General features: G+C 35.3%; 1 protein-coding gene across 11 annotated transcripts in view; it reads right to left on the bottom strand.

Annotated features, from left to right (window-relative positions):
* Positions 1-8,198: 8,198 nt before the first annotated feature.
* Positions 8,199-19,237, bottom strand: part of ENAH (ENAH actin regulator) — a 144,170-nt gene continuing 133,131 nt past the window's right edge. For 6 of the 11 annotated variants that reach the window (XM_079106656.1, XM_079106659.1, XM_079106663.1 and 3 more), the window contains 4 exons: positions 17,406-17,468; positions 13,862-13,940; positions 11,967-12,024; positions 8,199-11,182 (listed from right to left, as the gene is read on the bottom strand). In XM_079106656.1, the coding sequence (XP_078962782.1) occupies positions 11,145-11,182; positions 11,967-12,024; positions 13,862-13,940; positions 17,406-17,468 (238 nt within the window). In that variant the 3' untranslated portion in view covers positions 8,199-11,144. The remainder of the gene's footprint in view (positions 11,183-11,966; positions 12,025-13,861; positions 13,941-17,405; positions 17,469-19,237) is intronic. The other 5 variants (XM_079106660.1, XM_079106661.1, XM_079106665.1 and 2 more) reach the window with 1 other exon arrangement.

The raw sequence follows: 19,237 nt of genomic DNA, 5'->3' as shown, positions 1-19,237 counted from the left end.
TTAACAGGGACACGTCTGTCCCAGCAGCTGGTGACCTGCCCTCACCTCACGTTCCCAGTGGGCTGTGACAAGACTGTGTGCAGGGTTCCAGCCAGTCTCAGGAGCCAAGACAGGAGAAGCCCAACACTGAGTTACACATCACAGTTGGCTTCCTGGCTTCTCAGATTCACTGGGGGAAGGGTGAGAATAATGATTTATAGCTATAATCATCCAAGAATGATAATCACTCTCACAGCTCCGGTGATATGAAAACAGCTTCTAATAGATTTTCAATGCCTCTTTTTGCCACAACAGTGGCTTTACAAATGAGTTCAACCCTCCATTACCTCTCAGCCAATGCTCTCTGCTATGACAGCACCCTGACCAAGGACACAGGATGAATTCATGGCTCCTTTCACCTGAGAGAGGAGCCTTCAACTTTGCCCACGTGACCTCTCTGTACCTGGAGTGTACAGCTGTCACTCAGGTGACAGGCTATGTCAAGACTTCTGTAACACTGTCCAATGGCTCAGATTATCTATGTTGGGGACCCTCAGCCACGTACCCACGTACCCCTCAGCTACCTGAAACCACAGAAGCCAAAGCTGAAACCACCTGTGAAGACCCAGATACTTCCCTTTACAGCTGAGAAAACAAATGCTAACATCAACTCCCACAGTTCAGTGCCCATGCACCACACTGGCTGCCTGACAGCCTGCAGCTTGGCCTATCATGCAGCAGGCCCCTTGTGTTTTACAAAGGCAAGTGCAGCATCTTAGGAAATCCAATTTCATGCAAATGAGCTCCAAGGAGAGTGTTTTGTTTAGACTGGAGGGGCCTCACACATCTTCTCATCACAGTCTCTCAAAATACCTCTGCTGCAGACTACGGGATTGAGTCTGGAAAAGCATCAAAGACAACATAAGGCTCAGGGTGAGCTCCTGCCTGCAAGGTCAAAGTGCTTTCTCCCACAGTGTACCTTGGGGCACAGAGTATTTCACTTGAAAAGTGGAGGAGAGATACAGACATTTTGTGCTATGGTTTGGATCTGGAATGTTCCCCAAAGGCCCATATTAAGGCTTGATCCCCAGTCTGTGGTGTTGTTGATAAATAGTAGATCTTTTAAAGAGTGGGGGGTCTAGTGGAAGTTAAGTTAGGCCACTGAGGTGTGCCCTCATAGGGGATACTGGGACTTTTGCTGCTTCTCTCCATGCGTCCCAGTCACCATGAGGTGAACAGGCCTCCTCTGCCAAGCGCTTCCACCACAGTGTACTGTGCTGCAGAAACCCAAAGTAATAAGGCCAAGTGACCATGGACTGAAACCTCTGAAATCATGACCCAAAATAAGCCTTTCCTCCTTTTATTATTTCAGGTGTTTTGTCACAGTCCTGGGAAGTTAACACATTTGGCCTACTTAGAAATGATGCTAATAAAGAAAGGAAACAAATGACTCTAGGTCCGTTTATGTTAGGATCTCACCCTTCTTCCCCCAGCTCCCTGCCCTGACTTCACCAAGTGAAAACAAAGACACTATGCAGAAATTAAAGTGAGACCATTAACATGATCACATCCTTTATACTAACATACTGCTTCCTTATAAACCAACTCTCAGTGCTCTTGGCTGAAAGGCAGCTGGCCACTCAGGAAAACCAGCAAGGAGCAGGATGGTAACAAACTAGAACACAAAGGCTTCCATATACCTTCAGCTCTCTAATCTCACACCCCACCACACACACACCATCGAGTAGTTCTGCACGGGTGCTAGCTCTAGGTTACAAACTAAATACACCTGACAACAAGAAGCACAGGTATTTGGTAGTCCCAGGGATATCTTTCATCTATTAACAGTTGCTCCTTACAGTCTGCACTACAGCCTTGGAATGTCTCCAGGGAAGACATCACCAGGTTTCTGAAATCATTAGGGGTAAGCACAGCACTCCAGGAAGCAAATGCAGATTGTTTAATACTCTCCTTACTGAAGGGTGGGAACACAGAAGGATGGGCACTGCAAACTCCTCCACTTTTCAGAACTAAGAATCACAACCAAAAACAGAACACAAAATTCTTATTTCGTGACATGTACTTTTGGTAAAGAACTGGTAAAATAAACACAAATCTCCTTTGAATTAAGTATTTAGTCTTTTTATTTCAAAAGAAGAAAGGATACCAAGAAGCAGAAGAATGAAGCAGTTAAAACCAGCAAAGCTGCAAAGTAGGAAAGAAAGTTGAAAGGGAGAGATGAATCAAATTTCAACAAGGTTGCTTAATGCAAACTCAGGGGTCTGAGGGTGCAGACCCAAGTCATGTCAAGTCCAAGGACTTCAGCAGTCTCACTGATCTATCAGTGACAGAGCTAGGCCCCTTTCTGCTGAAATCTTAACTTTACACATTCTAGATAGATCATGCACATACAGGTTATACTTTAGGGTTACATGAAATTGCATGCAGTTCACACAGAGCATCATTTTGAAGGCACTGTATTGTGTAGCAGGAGCTGCTACTTTCTGGCAAGTCCTCCTAGGTTGGCTTACAAATGGTCCTCCTTTTTATTTATTCACATTTGAAACTTTGGTGCAAAACTCAGGTGCTGTCTGATCCTACTTTGGCTTCATATCTCACTCTTCCACTTCCCCTTCTTAAAAGCAGATGACAAGCTTAGATGATGATGTTTCCTGACAATGAGATCATGTTTTATTTGGATTTTCAAATCATTTGAGTCAATCAAGTAGAAATTTACAACATGTTGACTTAAAACAGTTGCAACCAGTTTCCTTTCTCATGAATTCAGCAAGGTCTTTAATTCACAGATTCCATGAGATAAGTTACACAAAGTCTGATACTCAAATGGTTCATAATTAAGATAGTTTGCATCCGTTTAAGCCTACCTTAACTTTTAGAATGTGATTTCAGTGCATGCCACTTGCAGAGGCTCTTCCTGATTTTACAGTCCCAGTTCAGAGGCTGCAAATGTTAACCATTATTAACAAAGAAAATAGCTCTGCATAATCTTTTAAGGACATAAATGCACATTTCTGGTTCTAAAATTTGCAGCAAAGCAAGATGACATTTGATTCCAATTCCAAGTGTATATTATCAAAGGTCATGGCTCTGATACCATTTGGACCATGAGAAATTCTCCTTTAAATTTAATCTATTGTGCTATTCTAGTATATGTTTTTGGTCTATCAACTTGGTAGGTCTGAAAATGTACTTAACATTCTAAATCTCATAATGGAGACTGGATGCGGTTCTAAGGATCATAAGTGACACCCCCATCACTCAAAGAAACAAAACTACTGCTTCTGGGTGGCCACGTGCCAACTTGTTTTCTTCTACCACACCACTCCACCAGGATGTTCTGCCTCACCTAGAGCCCTGAAGAATGGAGTTAGCTATCTATGGACTGAGATCTCTGAAACTGTGAGCCCCCAAATGAATTTTTCTTCCTCTAACTGCTCTTGTCAGGTGTGTGGTCACAGTAGCAAAAAAGTTGACTTAAAACAAATGTCAAGGAGGACAAGCTCAATAAATTGATTCTTAGGTTAGTACAATTTGGGGTGATGGTCATGCACTGTTGAGTCGCACAAAGTGGTGCCAGATTCTAATTCAGCAGCTTCAGTGACCAGTATGCCTGGGCACTAGGTAACTCCACCTTCCATTATGTTCCTTCAGCCAAAGGAGTGATATTAACTCCCTATAATCATGCACTACAATTACACCATTTTTTTGCTTCTTTAGTCCTTTCAATAATTTTATAACCGAGTCCCTGAATTAAATTTCCTATCTGACATACCTAAAACAAAATAAAAATAATTTAAAAAACCAACAAAGCTTTCCTGCCATTCATTCACATGCTCATTCTGACCCTCATTTTCACCCACAGGATCAGCAGAAAGCACAATGGAACTAGCTCCTATTTAGGTCAAGCAGAGGGTTTTGAAACCTCCTCATGGGAGGAAACAAAAAGCTTTGAACTACAACTCAACAGTGAAACTTCTGCTTGAAATACTGCTCTGCTCACAGCACAGGTATGACTGGCCTTCTCCCTTTCCCCATCTCCCCACCATATAGATGAGAGACTATCAGCATGTTCCTATAATTACAGACTGCAGAGGCTTCCTTGAAAGTAAAATCTATGAAAACATATAAGTATTATAATTGATTATAGAAATGTTTTGCATCAACTGCAGATGTCTCAACATAGAAATTTCTTCCTAGCTCATTCACACTTGTTAGAAAACACTTGATTCTGACAAAGACACCACAAAGACCACATCTTATTGCTGACAAGAACTGAATCCCATTACACACACACACACCCAGTAAAAATCTTAGTAAAACAGTATCCATCTCTTATAATACCAAACCTTCTATTTCAGTCTCTTTGTTCTAGTTTTATTCATTTAAGAACAAATAAGGCTCAGAGCACTCAAATGGCATCAAAGGGTCTCTCTGTCATGAAATTGCTTTACCAGTGTCATATGGGTTAAAAACAAGGAAGTAGGAAGAATAGAATTTACACACTAACATATAAATAAGAAAGGTGGAGAGGGAGGAAGTAGTATCCCTTTTTTCTCACTCAAGGATAGCAGTGAAAGAATAAATGGTTGCCTCCACAGAAGCTACCAGGCAGACGGTTGGATTTCAACCTGTCCAAGCACATGAATAATGATGCCAAGAGGAAGAACACATCACTAACACTTATACAACACTGACCTCAGAATGATCATCCATTCATTTCTCCTTACTCAAACCTAGGCGTATGTCTTTTTCTTTTAACCACATTTTCTCACAGATAGTTATTTTAACTGAGGCACAAATACCCCAAAATTTCATTTTTTCAATTTTAACTTACAATAAGGCATAGGGAATCTACAGTAGGGAAGTCAAATTGTCAAATTCCTGGCTGAGGCTTGCAACTCGACTTAGAAAGTAAGTAGAAAGGAAATGATCCCTATATTTCAATATGGCTTTCTCTTAATTATTTAACCTGTTCTAATTACTCAGATAAACTCTTATTCTCTCTGGAAATATTAGTGGCAAACTCAGGGCCTAAACCCAACACTGCAAAGGCAGCTGATGAGAAGCAGAGACAGCTCAGTTCTGCACAATTTCATGCTTGACTTCTCTCAGTGCCCAATCACAGGCACTGGGGAGGCCTCATAGCTGGCAGCAATCAGGCGAGGTTTGCAATGATAATGTTGGATTAGTCTGCCACCAGAGCGGACAAACCCGACTTTAAGATGAAAGGGTCTAGGGAAACTCCCTAAGTTTCAACACCTAATGCCCAAGTTAGCAGAACAAAGTAAGTGTGCACCTGGGTTCAACCAGGCTGTGGCTATGGAAATCTTAAACTGGTATTTCTGCCCTGAAATGACTAGAATATTTTTTTTAAAATGCCTTTGAAGTTGGGGGTATGGGGTGGGGTCTTAAGAAGATCCATAGATGCAACTGAAGAACATGCACATCAGGTGTTCTTTACAGAACAAAAAGTTTTTAAAGCCTCTGTAACATACTTATTTCATAAGAGAGAGAAAAGAGGAGAGAGAAAATATATAATTTTATTTCTTGGTCTAGGGATGGAACCCTGGGCCTTGTACATGCTGTGCAGGCATTGTATCACTACCCAGGCCTAGAGCACATTTTAAAGGTAAACCAAGAACCTATTTTCAGTTTCTGCCAATTTGAATGGAAACTTTTGGACATCACGGAATACTAAATATCCTTCAAAATAAGCACCTATTAATGTAGTTTTCATCTGAGTTATTTCCTAGGCAATACAAAGTTCAAAACTGCACAACCTTCTATATATTCTAAGACTTCTTGGAAGAACAACCATTGACTAACACACAACAAAACAACCAATAACCTATTCTGTAACTGGCTGTATTAGTGATTTTTTAAATATATATTTTTAGAATTTTGTCATCCTCTGCTGAAGAAATTGTTCAGGACTTTAATGGAAACAGTGAAATCAGATTTACAACATGATGAATGATGAAGCTGTCACCTATACACAGATGTTTTGTTATAAATACTATCTAACAAACCTGGCTCTCTAATGAAATATGCAACCTTTTCTAACAATTTTTATTAAAATGGAAAGCTGTATCAGAACTTAATTTTTGTTGAGAAAAGTCTGAATTAAATAAGTTCACTGGTGTATTTTGAGTTTTCCAACTAGCAGGGAAGAGAGCACAATGGAGGTGAATTGTTTTCTCCTCACTGCTGTCTTACCTGGATCCTGTGTTTTCTTCCTCAGTAATCCTGAGTCCTACATGGGAAGCTTCCAGAGACTCCAGCTATGTTCAGTTTATCTTGAGTATTTAAATATGCTTCAAAAAATACTAGGGTGCAACTCAGTGACTGATCCTTGGTTCAAACATTAACCTAAGGTTCCAGTGTTTATTTTGCATGTTAAGTCAATCAGCAAGAACTCAAGGCCTATGATGTGCCTTCCATAACTCTAACCATTTAGTTTAGAAAGTTTATGTGCAACAGTGATTGAAAGGAAAAGTAACGTTTTCCTTTTCCTGGCTTTTCACATGTGTCAATATCAATTTCAACAGAAATAAACAATAAATGTGGCAAATTCTTATAACTTCCTAAGTCATCAGGACACAGTTATTTTGTTACCCTTTCACAATGATTGTTATTTATAAAGAAAAATTATTTAGGGAGACACATAAGTCTACATAGTTCATATTTCAGCAGTTCTCAAATTCTCTATTTCCAAAAGGCTCATTTTTCCTTTTATGTGACTTGACCTTTAGTCTTCCACTGATGAAGACTGTTATCAAACTAAATTTACTGCAGTTTTACTTTCTATTTAAATCAATTTTAGACTATATAAAATCTGGAGGCTTAATTTTTCCAATGCTATAATATATTTTAAAAAATCTCTTGACATCTCAAAAGTTATCTGGGATTCAGGGAACAAACAAAATTTGCATTACAGACTACCAACAATGCTTGGCTTAAATAAATGGCTTTTCCTGAGGGGCTGCTAACTTTAGCTTCTTAGTCAAATATGCTTATAGTCAAGAAGAAACTATTCTTGAAAGTAAATGTCCTCTGTCTTTATGTAATCAAAGGAACCTAGAAAAATTTTATTCACTTAGTCACAGAGATTCCTTATAAATACATCAAGTTTTGACATAAAACATATATAACTTATAAGTAATAAATGGCTTTCAGTGAAGAGTCAGAGGTATTAAACATAAGTAATTTCAATATACTTTTAGGATCCTTTTCTCATTTCTCAGAGCTTTGGGGAGATGCACAGATATTAATTGATCTATTAAAAACAAAAATGGTACAACTAGGATCAGATTTGGAGTTTGGAAGTAAATGCTGGAGCAAATTTCTTTTGTAAAGTGAATTTTTTTTTTTTTCTAAAATAGCTGCATAAAGGAATTATTAACTCCATGTTGTTTTCTTGAATTATAAAGTTAAGATGGCTATAAAATGAATTAAAAAGAGCACACCTTTGTAAACCATGCTTCATAAAAAAGCCGATTCTTCACAATGGCACTAGTATATATAAAACTTAGAAGACAAAGAGTTGCAGTTAGGCAAATTTAAAAGGTTAGATGTGTTGCTTAATTTTTGCATGTAAAGTGATTTTAGTTTATAGAAAACATTCTGATTGACATATGAAGAGAAGCACAAACTTGAGATGGGACAGAGAAAAATGATATTCTTAGAACAGGGGATTCAATAATGATTACAAATGTAAATGAATGATAGGAACCTGCAGCCCATAAAAGAGGAGAAGATAATGGGATGTACAGGTGTTCAGGGGTGGGGACTGGGGTCTGATAAAACAAAGCGTGGTAGCTAGGCAATTTTCTAGTGAAGACATTAGAATTTTAAAATGGAACTCAAAATTAGTATCTGTCCATGTTGTTAAACATGGAGTAAAATCAAACATTTGTAACCTCAACTACAAAACACTGTGTCAAGTTGTGCTGAGAAAATAAGACAAATGGGGTCAGTTATTGCAAACAAAAGTAAATACATTATCACATATTCCCTTTGTACACATTACTTAGTATTTCTGATGTTTTTGAAATCTTTAAACAGTAACATATAAATAGTGATATGTAAACTTTAGTGAAATCTTGAACTCTTAAGGTTTTTTTTTTTTTACATCCAAGACAACTTATATTTTAGAAAAAATTATTTCAGAAGATTATCTAAGTGTCACAAACGAGCAATATGTATATACTGCAATTTTATTTCAATCGCACAAATGAAGTTAGCGCTTAGGAAATTTAAATGAAACAGTTATGGTAAAAACAGCAGAGAACTGAAAAATCTAAGAAGGAAGTACACCTAGAGCATGAGAATTCAACATTCATTAGTGTTTCATCTTCAGTTTTGATTGACACTTGATGCCTGCAAATTTTTAAACAAACTTTCAAATCATGATGACTATTCTGAAGAGATTTCAGCACCAGCGCTAAGATTTATACATTCAGTTTGTTTGCAATTGACTTGTTAGCCATTTACATAATGTATAGTACAGATTTGTCACAGGTCAGATCACAGTGTTGAGGAAAGCAGTACCTTCCTGTAATTAGAAGGGATCCCCTAAACTGTACTTCAGCTTAAGACATCCAATGTATAAGAGCACAAAACCCATCATAATAACGTGGTTCCAAGGAACATAGTTTTGATAAGCAAAAAAGCTTTTGTTTCCCATTTTAATTACTGAAATCTCTAACAACAACAGGACTGTCATATATGACAGTATATGTGTAGAGTAATTCAATCGAACTTTTTGGAAGGAACACATTTAGCAATCTGAGATAATGCACAATGATGGAAAATATAGCATGATTTAACACTGGTTCTTTTTTGTCATTTTACACAGACATTATGTTTATTAGACCAAGGCACAAAACGTTTAGTGCATAAACCAGTTTAAGATTTAGCATTTTATTTTAGTTTTTTAACCTTACTTTGGGCCACTTGTCCTCAGTACTCTCTACCCACTATAGACTATTTAACTTACCCAACAAAATTAAAAGGATTTCTGACCAAATTTAATAGGGGAAATAAACATTTATATTGTCAAAGTGTCTGTGTAACTAAAAGAACAATAATAAAAATGAAAATGCCTCCTGTTTCTTTTAGAGAATAATTTATAAGCTTGCTGCATTTTTAATGCCTTTACTATTACATGACAATGAATAATTGATAGAAAAAAGAACTGTTTACTTGAATTATGACAGCTCATCCATCAGTTTAATCTAATAATGAAATTTCTACAGAAACAGAAACTATTTTAACAAGGAAAAAGAATTCCCTCAAACTTCTCTATAGTGGTAACAACTGCAAATCTGCAGAATTTAGGAAATTAATGTTTTCAATAAGCTTTGTCTTATAACTGGGATGTACAAAATCTAGAAAGCAGATGAAAGTAGATTATTTCTTCCAATTTTTAGTTTAAGATTTGATTATAAGAGATTTCAAAGCAATTATGGCACATAACAACTCAAGCATAAATCAAGATGGAGAGCTTGGAGAATGGATGATTTCCTAAATTTTCCAGAAAACTATCATTGTAACATATAGAATTTCTGCCCTACTTTAATCTTACCAATTTCAAAGAGAAGGGAGAGGATTACACACACACACAGCACGCAAGCGCACACCCACCCACACCCAACACAGGGTGGTAATAGAGTATCTTACTCCTTCCCACCACCTAAGTCCTCACTTTGTTAAAAAGAAAACTACAGAACTCTTCAATGGGATTTCCCTTTAGCTAATAGTTTCTGTGACCTTAATTGCTGCCATCATTGTTATTTCTTGTATTTCAACATAACAAAATTCAAAAGCAGCTGCATCATCAGGAACATGTACCTGAACACCTGTATCACTGCAGGGGTACCTAGGTATTAATAACTGCCAATTCAGTGATCAAACTCTTAAGTTCCACAATAAGATTTAATTCATGTGAAACTCAGAATCATGTTTCAGACCATTGAAATTACTGGTTAAAATACAAATAGCTGAAGACATGATGTAAAAGATTAAGTACTTGGTTTTGTTAACATATTTACCAATTAAAGTCACAAAATATTCCTCATTACTATTCATGCAGGTAACTGAGGAAAAAGTTAGTGCAGAAATTAACTTTAAATAAAAAAATTATTCCTTCCCTTCCTCCCACTCCCCTATATTCTACAAAATATTTTCCCTGGGACTCAGCCTTGACAAGGCCACTACATATTAGAGTGACATGCATTACTGTCTGCAATTAAAAAAGCTAACATTGTGGTGACTGTAAGTACATTATAAAAATGTCCACATGCATAAATCTAAAAAAGGTTGAAAACCTACAGTAAATCTACAGTATACTGTTTTACATTTGACCACTGGTTTGTGTTATGTAGAAGTCATAGATTTGGTAAAGCATTGTAACAATTTAGGAAGGCATCTAAATCTTTGAATTCTGGACGAATTTTATGTTTTAAACTACAAAATTGCATGAAGGCTAACTCGAGAGACTTCCTATCATTCTAAAATTCCTCAAGTTGGACCAATCATTTTTAGGACACTTTCTGACAAATATCACCCTTTGAAAGCAAATACAATTTCATTTGTTCCACAGTTTATGATCTTAACCTACACAGGGCTGATCTCAATTATTCATGGAATATCAAATATGATAGGAAGACAAACCTGAGAGAAACATTTTACAATACAATAGCAGAACTTGCTAAATTCTTCATCAGCACTCTCTTGGGGGGAAAAAAAAACTTCATAAGCCTTTCTCCTCTTTATTTTAGCAATGGATTGTGGAAAATGTGCAGTTTTATCTCAACATGAAAATATTTCAATGCACGGTGATCTTGCCTGATGAGTTTAGTGTTTTCTGCATAACTGTTAACAGGAACATGACTCTCTTCCATCCTGTGGTAAAGGTCAGAAAAAAGCAGCAAACTGGGAGGGAAATAGCTGATTGCCAGAGTCACAATATCTGAAAGTTTTCAGAGGATGTTGGTTTCTCCCTCCTTCTGACTGGTTGTCTCCATTTTCTTCTTACAGCTCATAAAATCATTGGGGGTGGGGATAAGGGTAGGGGACTTCTAGGAAATTTTTCTTTTTCTCTCCAGATTAAAAAGTTCTGTATCTCTCCTTAGTTTGCTTCTCTATGCAGTATTTGACTTGCTCAGTTCCTGCCTGATTGCTGGAAAGAAAAAGGATTGAAAGTAAATACAACTATAAGGTGATAAGAGATGAGTAACTCATAACTCATTCTCAAGAAATCTTAAGGATTGTATTCAAATTCACAGTTATACACTGATTTTTTTTTTTTTTTTTTTTCCTTTTCTTTGGTACCAGGGGCTGAACCCAGGGGTGTTTAAACCAGTGAGTCACATTTCCCAGCCCTTTCTTGCATTTTATTTATAGAGACAGGGTTTTGCTGAGTTGTACAGGGGCTTGCTAAGTTGATGAGGTTAAACTCATGATCCTCCTGCCTCAGCCTCCTGAGCTGCTGGAATTACAGGTGTGTACCACCCATGCCCAGCAGTACACTGATTTTTGAAGCTTTCACTATATAGATCTTTGTTTTATTACCAAAGCTGGTACTAATTCTTAAAATATATACATTTATTTATTTTCCTCTTTTTGTATACAAAAACAAAAACAAAAAACCTGATTATGTGGGCTCAACACCAAGGGGACAGAGGGATAGATGAGTAGAGGTAACCTAGAGAAAAAATTTGCCTGCCCAGTTTTTCAAATAACAGACAACATGTGAAACTTAAAGATCTTGTTTATTCCTATTTTTACAAATAATTTCCATTATAAGCCAGTGAGTTCTTCCCTGACATCCTAAGCCAAAAAAAAGAGCTGGATACTATGGAAAAGTTATTGCCTTCAAGTAATAAAAATTTCTTTATTTGCATTTTCTTAAACACACTTATTCTTAATATTTTAAACAGGTAGCAAATTTACTTAAGACTTACCGTCAATGAGCTCTTCTTTTAGCTTTGTTAATTCCTTCCTCATTTCATCTAAAATGTCCTAAAATATTAGAGAAAAACACCAGGGGCGGGGGAGAGGGGGAGAAATTACTACTAAAAGATTTCTTACTCATATACAATCTTAAGAATGTTAAGATGAGCCATTTTTTGTTTCCAGAATCCAAATTCTATTTCTCAGAAGACTTACTTTGGTAAATTTTGTTTTACTATTTCTCCTTTCCCAATCTTTGCTTATTCTTGCCTAGCAAGATATGAAATAAAATGCTTTCTAAAACTAAAATAGCTACTCTGTCATACAGTAAAAGGTACGATTCAAATAGTTTCTAGAAAAGATAATAGTCCTCTGGAAGAAGTCTGAGACGTCACATATAAAACAAGTTTCAAAGAGGAATATGTTACTAGACATTCAGCTCTTGGCGAACTGGTTGCTTGATTTGAAGTATGGGAATTTCTGAAGTCAACATAGCTGCCAAACAATATTTCAAATAATCTAGGATCCTTCTAGAAGGCATTTAGGATTTTTCAGGGGCTGGTCTAATGAAGCAGAGATGAAGATGGACAGAACCCTGCTGAACCCACACCAGCTAACACAGCAGGTACCAACCACACATAGTTCCTGAGCACCTGAAGTGTGGCTAGTCTGAAATGATATGTGTTGTGTAAGTCTAAAACATAAACCAGATTTCAAAGACTTAGCATGAAGAAGATAACATGAAATAACTCAACAGAATTCCAAAATATACTGACAATACACTGAAATGAGTTTATTTCAAATATATTAGGTCAAGTAAAAATTAAAATTAATTTCACCCTTTTAAAAATATTACTAGAAAAATTTAAAATATGTATGTGGCCTACATTTTCTTTCTGTTTTAATAGGGATGCCCTGGGTGATCCTTCTTCAAGAACTGTTGATTCAAAGCTAAATGGATGAAAAACCAACTATCTTTGGGAGGATTAGTTTGAAATTACACTGCTCTGTTAATGCTCATTAAAGAAAAACTTTTCATGTATAAAATAACAATGAAACCAAGAAACAATGGTTATTATAGGAGTTAATAGGTACATTTATTCAGATTAATCTTCAAATAATCCCCCAAATCAAATCTATTTCCCTTCTACTCCACTACTTCAGGTAATTTAAGAATTTACTATATGTTCAAATGTGTGCAAATGGTCTGTTAAAGCATTCTCAAGAAATGAAAGACATTTAATACAAAGCAAAACAAGGTCTTGATTATCAATAACTACATGCTTTCTTTTCAAATTACATAACTCAATTTAACATTTCAAGTAGCTTTTCAGTTTAAAAATTTGTTATATCAGAAAAAAATTATTTCACCTCTTAGAAATAAGACACTTTAAAACTTGTAATCTTATCACCTGTAACTCCTCCCTGGTACACAGGTATTAAATATAGTGCATATATGTATCCAAAACATGGTAAGTATTTTTCTTTTAAAAAACTGAGGTAAATGCACATATTTGTTACCTGTTTAACCTAACACAGACAGGTAAGTGTTAAATATCCTAAACTGAGATTCCTTAATGGCTACAGAACCCCTACGCCCCACTATGTATTTGTATACGTCTACAATACTTTGCATGAATTTACTTGCATAAACTCCTTGACATGAAATTGCTGGAGTCAATGGCTTTTGAGTTGTATTCCCAAGTGCCTCTTAGAAAGTAGAAGTATATGAGAACGTTATCCTCCTCACATTCTTGCCAAAATCAGATTTGTTGAGTCCATTTTTCCCAATATGATAAGGGGAAGTAGAAGCTCATGCTTTTCTTACAATTATACACAATGCACTTACATACATACAAGATACCTTTTAAAAAGAAACCAGTATAAAGTAAAGGAGAGCACCCACCTGCTTCAGTCTGTCATAGTCAAGTCCTTCTGTCTGGACTCCATTGGCACTGGGCTGTGATGAGGGTGTGGATTTTGGTCTGTACAAATGCAATTTCCAGGACAGGTAAACAATACTTATGATATTACGAGCTCACAAATAACTGTAACCTTACTAACCCAACATTAGATTTAAACACATTTCTTAAATAAAACACATTTTGTTAAAAAGTTAATTGTTAAAGATCACAGACTGATTAGAACAGAAAACAAATTTTTTTCACTATTTTTAGTTATTTATAAACTAGAAAAACGTGACAAGATGTTGAGATTTCTTCAGTAAAGAGCAGAAGACAGTTTGGGCATGAGGCAGGTGACCAGGTAACAAGTCACATCTTGATCATGACAGATGAAGAGGCCAGATGAAATTTCCAAGGTCAAAGTAATACAATCTTGTTTTATACTTCTTTAAAAATTTTATATTATCTACTAATATTCAGTAAATAAATAGAAAAATATAAAAACTTGAATATTTCATTCTAATATACATCTGTGTACAAATTCTTTGCCACCATTTGCAGGAAGAAAACATTTTAGTAAGCATTTTTTTCTATCTATTTTATTCCATTTCTAGAACTAAAACAAACAATATTGGAAGAAAGGATAAATTAGATTAGAGGTCTATTCATATCTAATTGTCTATGTGGCTATTTCTTATGAAGTTTTTATAGAGACATCATTTGAATGCTGTTTCAGGCTAAATGTTTCTAAAAACTTACATGGCTTAAAAAAAGAAAAAAAAAACAAGTCCAACAAGGAAATGCCAGACAGAAACTAATGATCAATTAGTTTAAAAAACTTAGCTTCTATTAAAAATTTTACATGACAAATCTTAGAAAGCAGGCATATTTTAAGCAAAAGTTTCAGCACCAAATAAATCAGTCATGGCTCCCTCTCCAATTCTGGCAATAAGAGAAAAACCCTCAGTAGAAAGCCTGGAGTTTTATTTGAAGTTCTCCTTTATCTTCTGGGTTAGCAGAGTTACAAATCTGAACTGAAACCCTATATATATATATATATATATATACACACACACACACACACACACACACACACACACACTCACAACTTTTCAACATTATAATTTCTACCTCATAAAATATAATGCCCATAGACATTGTTCATGAAGAAAAAATAGTATATTTGTTTTAATACCCAAACATATTATTACTTAAGATTATTATGAACAGGCCAATCAATTATACTTTATTAGGTATCTGCTTATATGAAACAAAGGAAAATAACAACTTTCTGATAATGTCATTCAATAAGCACTGAGTTCTGCACTGGAGAGGATAAGATTTGTATGAAATATTTCCTTTCTTCTTGTGAGGACACACCTTCTTACTATGCTAAAGAGACAACTTAATTCCAGTCACTTAAGATTTACTGAGATTCACAGTATGTAAGTCCTAATATTTGTGTAGAGTCCAGTCTAGTAAATATTCTTCTTTTTTGATACTGGGGATTGAACGAGGGATACTCTGCCACCGAGCTATATGCCTAGTTCTTTTTATCTTTCATTCTGAGACAGGGTCTCTTTAAGTTGCTTAGGGCCTCACTAAGTTGATGATGCTGGCCTTGAACTTGTGATTCTACTGCCTCGGCCTACTCAGTCACTGGGATTATAGGTACATGCTGCCATGCCTGACCCTCTAGTAAATATTCCTGAAGGTGACAAACTGCATTTCATATACTCATGCTATCTATTCCTGTTCTCCAGAATTAAATTATTAATTACTGTTTTGCTTTTAATCATATTTAGTGGCACACCTAGTTATTTTCTCTTAAGTTATATAATAAATATCTCTGAAATTTCATGTGAAAAACTATAATATGCTACATTTCTGAGCAGTATGCTATAAATATATATTTACTAAACAAGTGAAAAATTGTGTTATAAACCATTGTGGAAACATGCAGTTTTTATAAAGTTTAATTCATGCTAACATGCAATCTATCATCACCACCACCACCATGAGAATTAACTCAAGGGGGGAACTTTTCATACTGAAGGAAAGACGTAATCACCACTTTTTTTTTTTTTTAAAGGTTTTTCAACATTATTCTGGAGTACTATGTGTGAAAGAAGTAGATTTCATTGTTAAATACTATTTTTCTATTTCTAGCAATTTTTTTTTTTAAAGTGGATTTTTTAAATGACTTTATTTAGTTTTGAATGTGGTGCTAAGGATTGAACCCAGTCAGTGCCTCATGCGTGCTGGGCAAGCACTCCACCACCGAGCCACAATTCCAGCACAGCAAATTTTCTTAATAAGTCTTTTATTCAGAACAATTACTCCATTTCAACATAAAGCAGGAAAAACTATTTTGTTACTGCAATATAAACATTTTAAGGAGGTAAGATTAGATGATAAAACTAAATTATCAAATATGTTGATCATCATAACATGAAAATAGTTTTAACAGGAATTTGATCAGTCTGATTACAGAACTCCTAATCATAGACACCCCATCTATATACTATTTAATTCATGTTTTTCAGTAAACTTGATGTGTATTTTACAAAACAGACACATATGATAACATGAATATATTTAATGTTTTCTTAATCCCATGTCTTCAACATAATTACTAACAAAATATAAGGGTTTCTCAGAGGATTATATTGTTTTATGAAAAGTGTTGATTCTAGACACCTGCCTATAAAACAATTGTACTACAATCTGCCAAGTTCTATAAATAGCTGAAAAGTACTTGGTATTTCACTGTCAAAATTTTACATTGAGGGGCTGAGGTTGTGGCTCAGTGGTAGAGCACTCGCCTAGCATGCGTGAGGTTCTGGGTTCGATCCTCAGCACCACATAAAAATAAAATAAAGGTACTGTGTCTGCCTACAACTAAAACAACAACAACAACAAAATTTTACAATGAGAAACAGATGTTTTATCCCCCCACACCTACCCTTTGGTGTGCCTGTGTGCATGTGCATGCAAACTATATACACCTGCCCCCAGCCCTAAATGATTCACATTAAAAAAATGGCATAATAGGCACACCCTAGAAAAAAAGTCAGTTCAGGATGTTAGGTTAAGTTATTAAAGATATTCAATCTACTATACAGTATCTAGGAAACATTTTTCTCAAAGAATATCCACAACTGTGGCTATAATATTGTCCTGTGTTCCAGTAACAACCAGCACAGGATCTTCTTTTCCACACTTTAAAAGCCTGTCTCATGATCATGAACAGAACCTTTTAACAAAAAATGTTAAAGCTATGAATAACCTAGACAATATATGTGGCCTTAGATTTCCATTCTAGGATTTCTGATGTTTACCATTTATATTCACCCTAGTTTGACTTCAAAGTAATGGCAGGTTTTTGTTTTTATTGAAGTGTTCAAAATACAGCTAAAATTGAGAGACTCAATCTTCCTAAATATCCTCCTTGTGGTGATTACCAATCCAGGTAGAAAAAGCTCAGCCCTATCCTGAACATGTTATTTAAAAGTCTCAAATCACAAAGTCACAGCAGGATGATACCTGTGTAATGAATCATAGGACCTGTTGTCAAAAACAATCTGATTTTTCCTTGGAGAATCCCGTCTATGAAGGGGAAAAATCATTTAAAGGGATACATAATAGAACTTTAGAAAAAATAATCCTCATGATGTTACTGCTTTCTAAGTTTTTTAGTTACAGCAAAGAAAATAAGAATTAAAGGAATCTGTTATTCTTAAATAATTGTTTTCCTTAATTAAAAAATATTTTGAGATTTATCTTAGTTATGTGAGGATACCACTTACTTGACGATTACAGAAAAAATTTTAAAAATATTTACATAGTGGCACTTTTGTAGGCTGTAGACACAGTAAAACCTACCAGTATTAAAACACAGAAAGAAAATTCTGTTACAGTGAATATTAACCAACAGACTCAAAATCATTATGGCTTTTGAACTATACAAAACTGTTCGCAGGTATGTAAGGAACATCCTCCCTATTATGAATACAAGGATTAATAAGGTTCTTTTTGTGTGTGTAGTGGGAATTGAACCCAGGACCTTGCCCATGCTAGGCAAGCACTCTACCATTGAACCACACTCCCTAGTCCCAAGATCAGTAAGTTCTTAAATTAAAGCTATAGAAATAATTCAAATTTTCAAATGTTATGTTCCAGTCATAATTTAAAACATTTTTACAACATTATTCTTACTTTTACTCTCCTGACATCTTCACTTAATAAATTTAGCATAATGCAGCATCTCATTATTTAACTCATCTTACCATAATATTCACATGGATATTACAAAGAGAAATGGGTACTTTCACTACAGGGCGAGAATTAGACATATAAACATAAAATGGCCAAGGTACTTGCCTTCAGAAAGAACAGGGGAGATAACTTAGAATGGCAATACCATTCTTTGCCTTTGAAAGATTTTTAAAATATTCTAACGTTTAAAACTGTTTTTGGTGAAAGTTTAACACATGTATATATGTAGGTCTTAAACATACAAATGGTAGATGTATCTAATCTATCAAAAGTAGTACAAGAGAGGTCAGGAAATATTCAGGTATGTCAGAATTTCTATCTTGGTAAAGGTTGGGAGAGAAACCATCTAATGGAGTTGGAACATGATTACCAAGGTTCAATTAATCCATATAAAACATTTTAAAAATGGTGACCTTTCAAGCACTTACTAAAATTCCTTTAAAAGTCTGGAGAAAAAAAAAAAAAAAATCAAAGAAATTTTTTCTTTACTAAATGAGACCAAACAGATCAAAGAACTTATTCCACTTGGAGAACCTCTCTTTCATATCCCTTCCAAGATACAACTTTAACCATCAACTCAGGCTTAGTTCTAAATAAGCTCACTCATCTGACTCCTGTCATTCCTATAGGAATGCAGGCTAATGGCAAAAAAAAAAAAAAAAAAAAAAAGGAAAGGACTCTTCTCTGTCACAATTTAGATCTTCAAAGGACCAATGACACATCACAGCCCTGTTCTATTACATACTTGATAAATCAGGTGTCCTAATGTTCTACTGAAGAAAAACTAACTATTAGAGATATAAGGTCACCTCATGAGTCAGGTATCTGAGAAACATAATGTTCAATTTTTCTGTTCTACTGAAAAAACATGTTCTCCAAAAGCAATTCCCTTCATTTTCTTCTGAACTTAAATATAACCATCTTTCAGTTTTTACGAACCAAAAGCTTTTATACATTCAAAAAGGCCTGGATTCTTTGTGGCACTTAAATAATTGTGTCATCACCGAATATTCTTTCCTGCCATCAGAAAGAACCACACAAAGCTAAATCCAAATTTAGATTTAGGATAACGTAGAACAGGTCTGTGATAATATGAAGTC

The sequence above is a fragment of the Sciurus vulgaris genome (assembly GCF_902686455.1).
Source record: "Sciurus vulgaris genome assembly, chromosome: 12".
Classification (NCBI taxonomy): Eukaryota; Metazoa; Chordata; class Mammalia; order Rodentia; family Sciuridae; genus Sciurus; species Sciurus vulgaris.
This window is presented reverse-complemented; position numbering and strand designations above follow the sequence as displayed.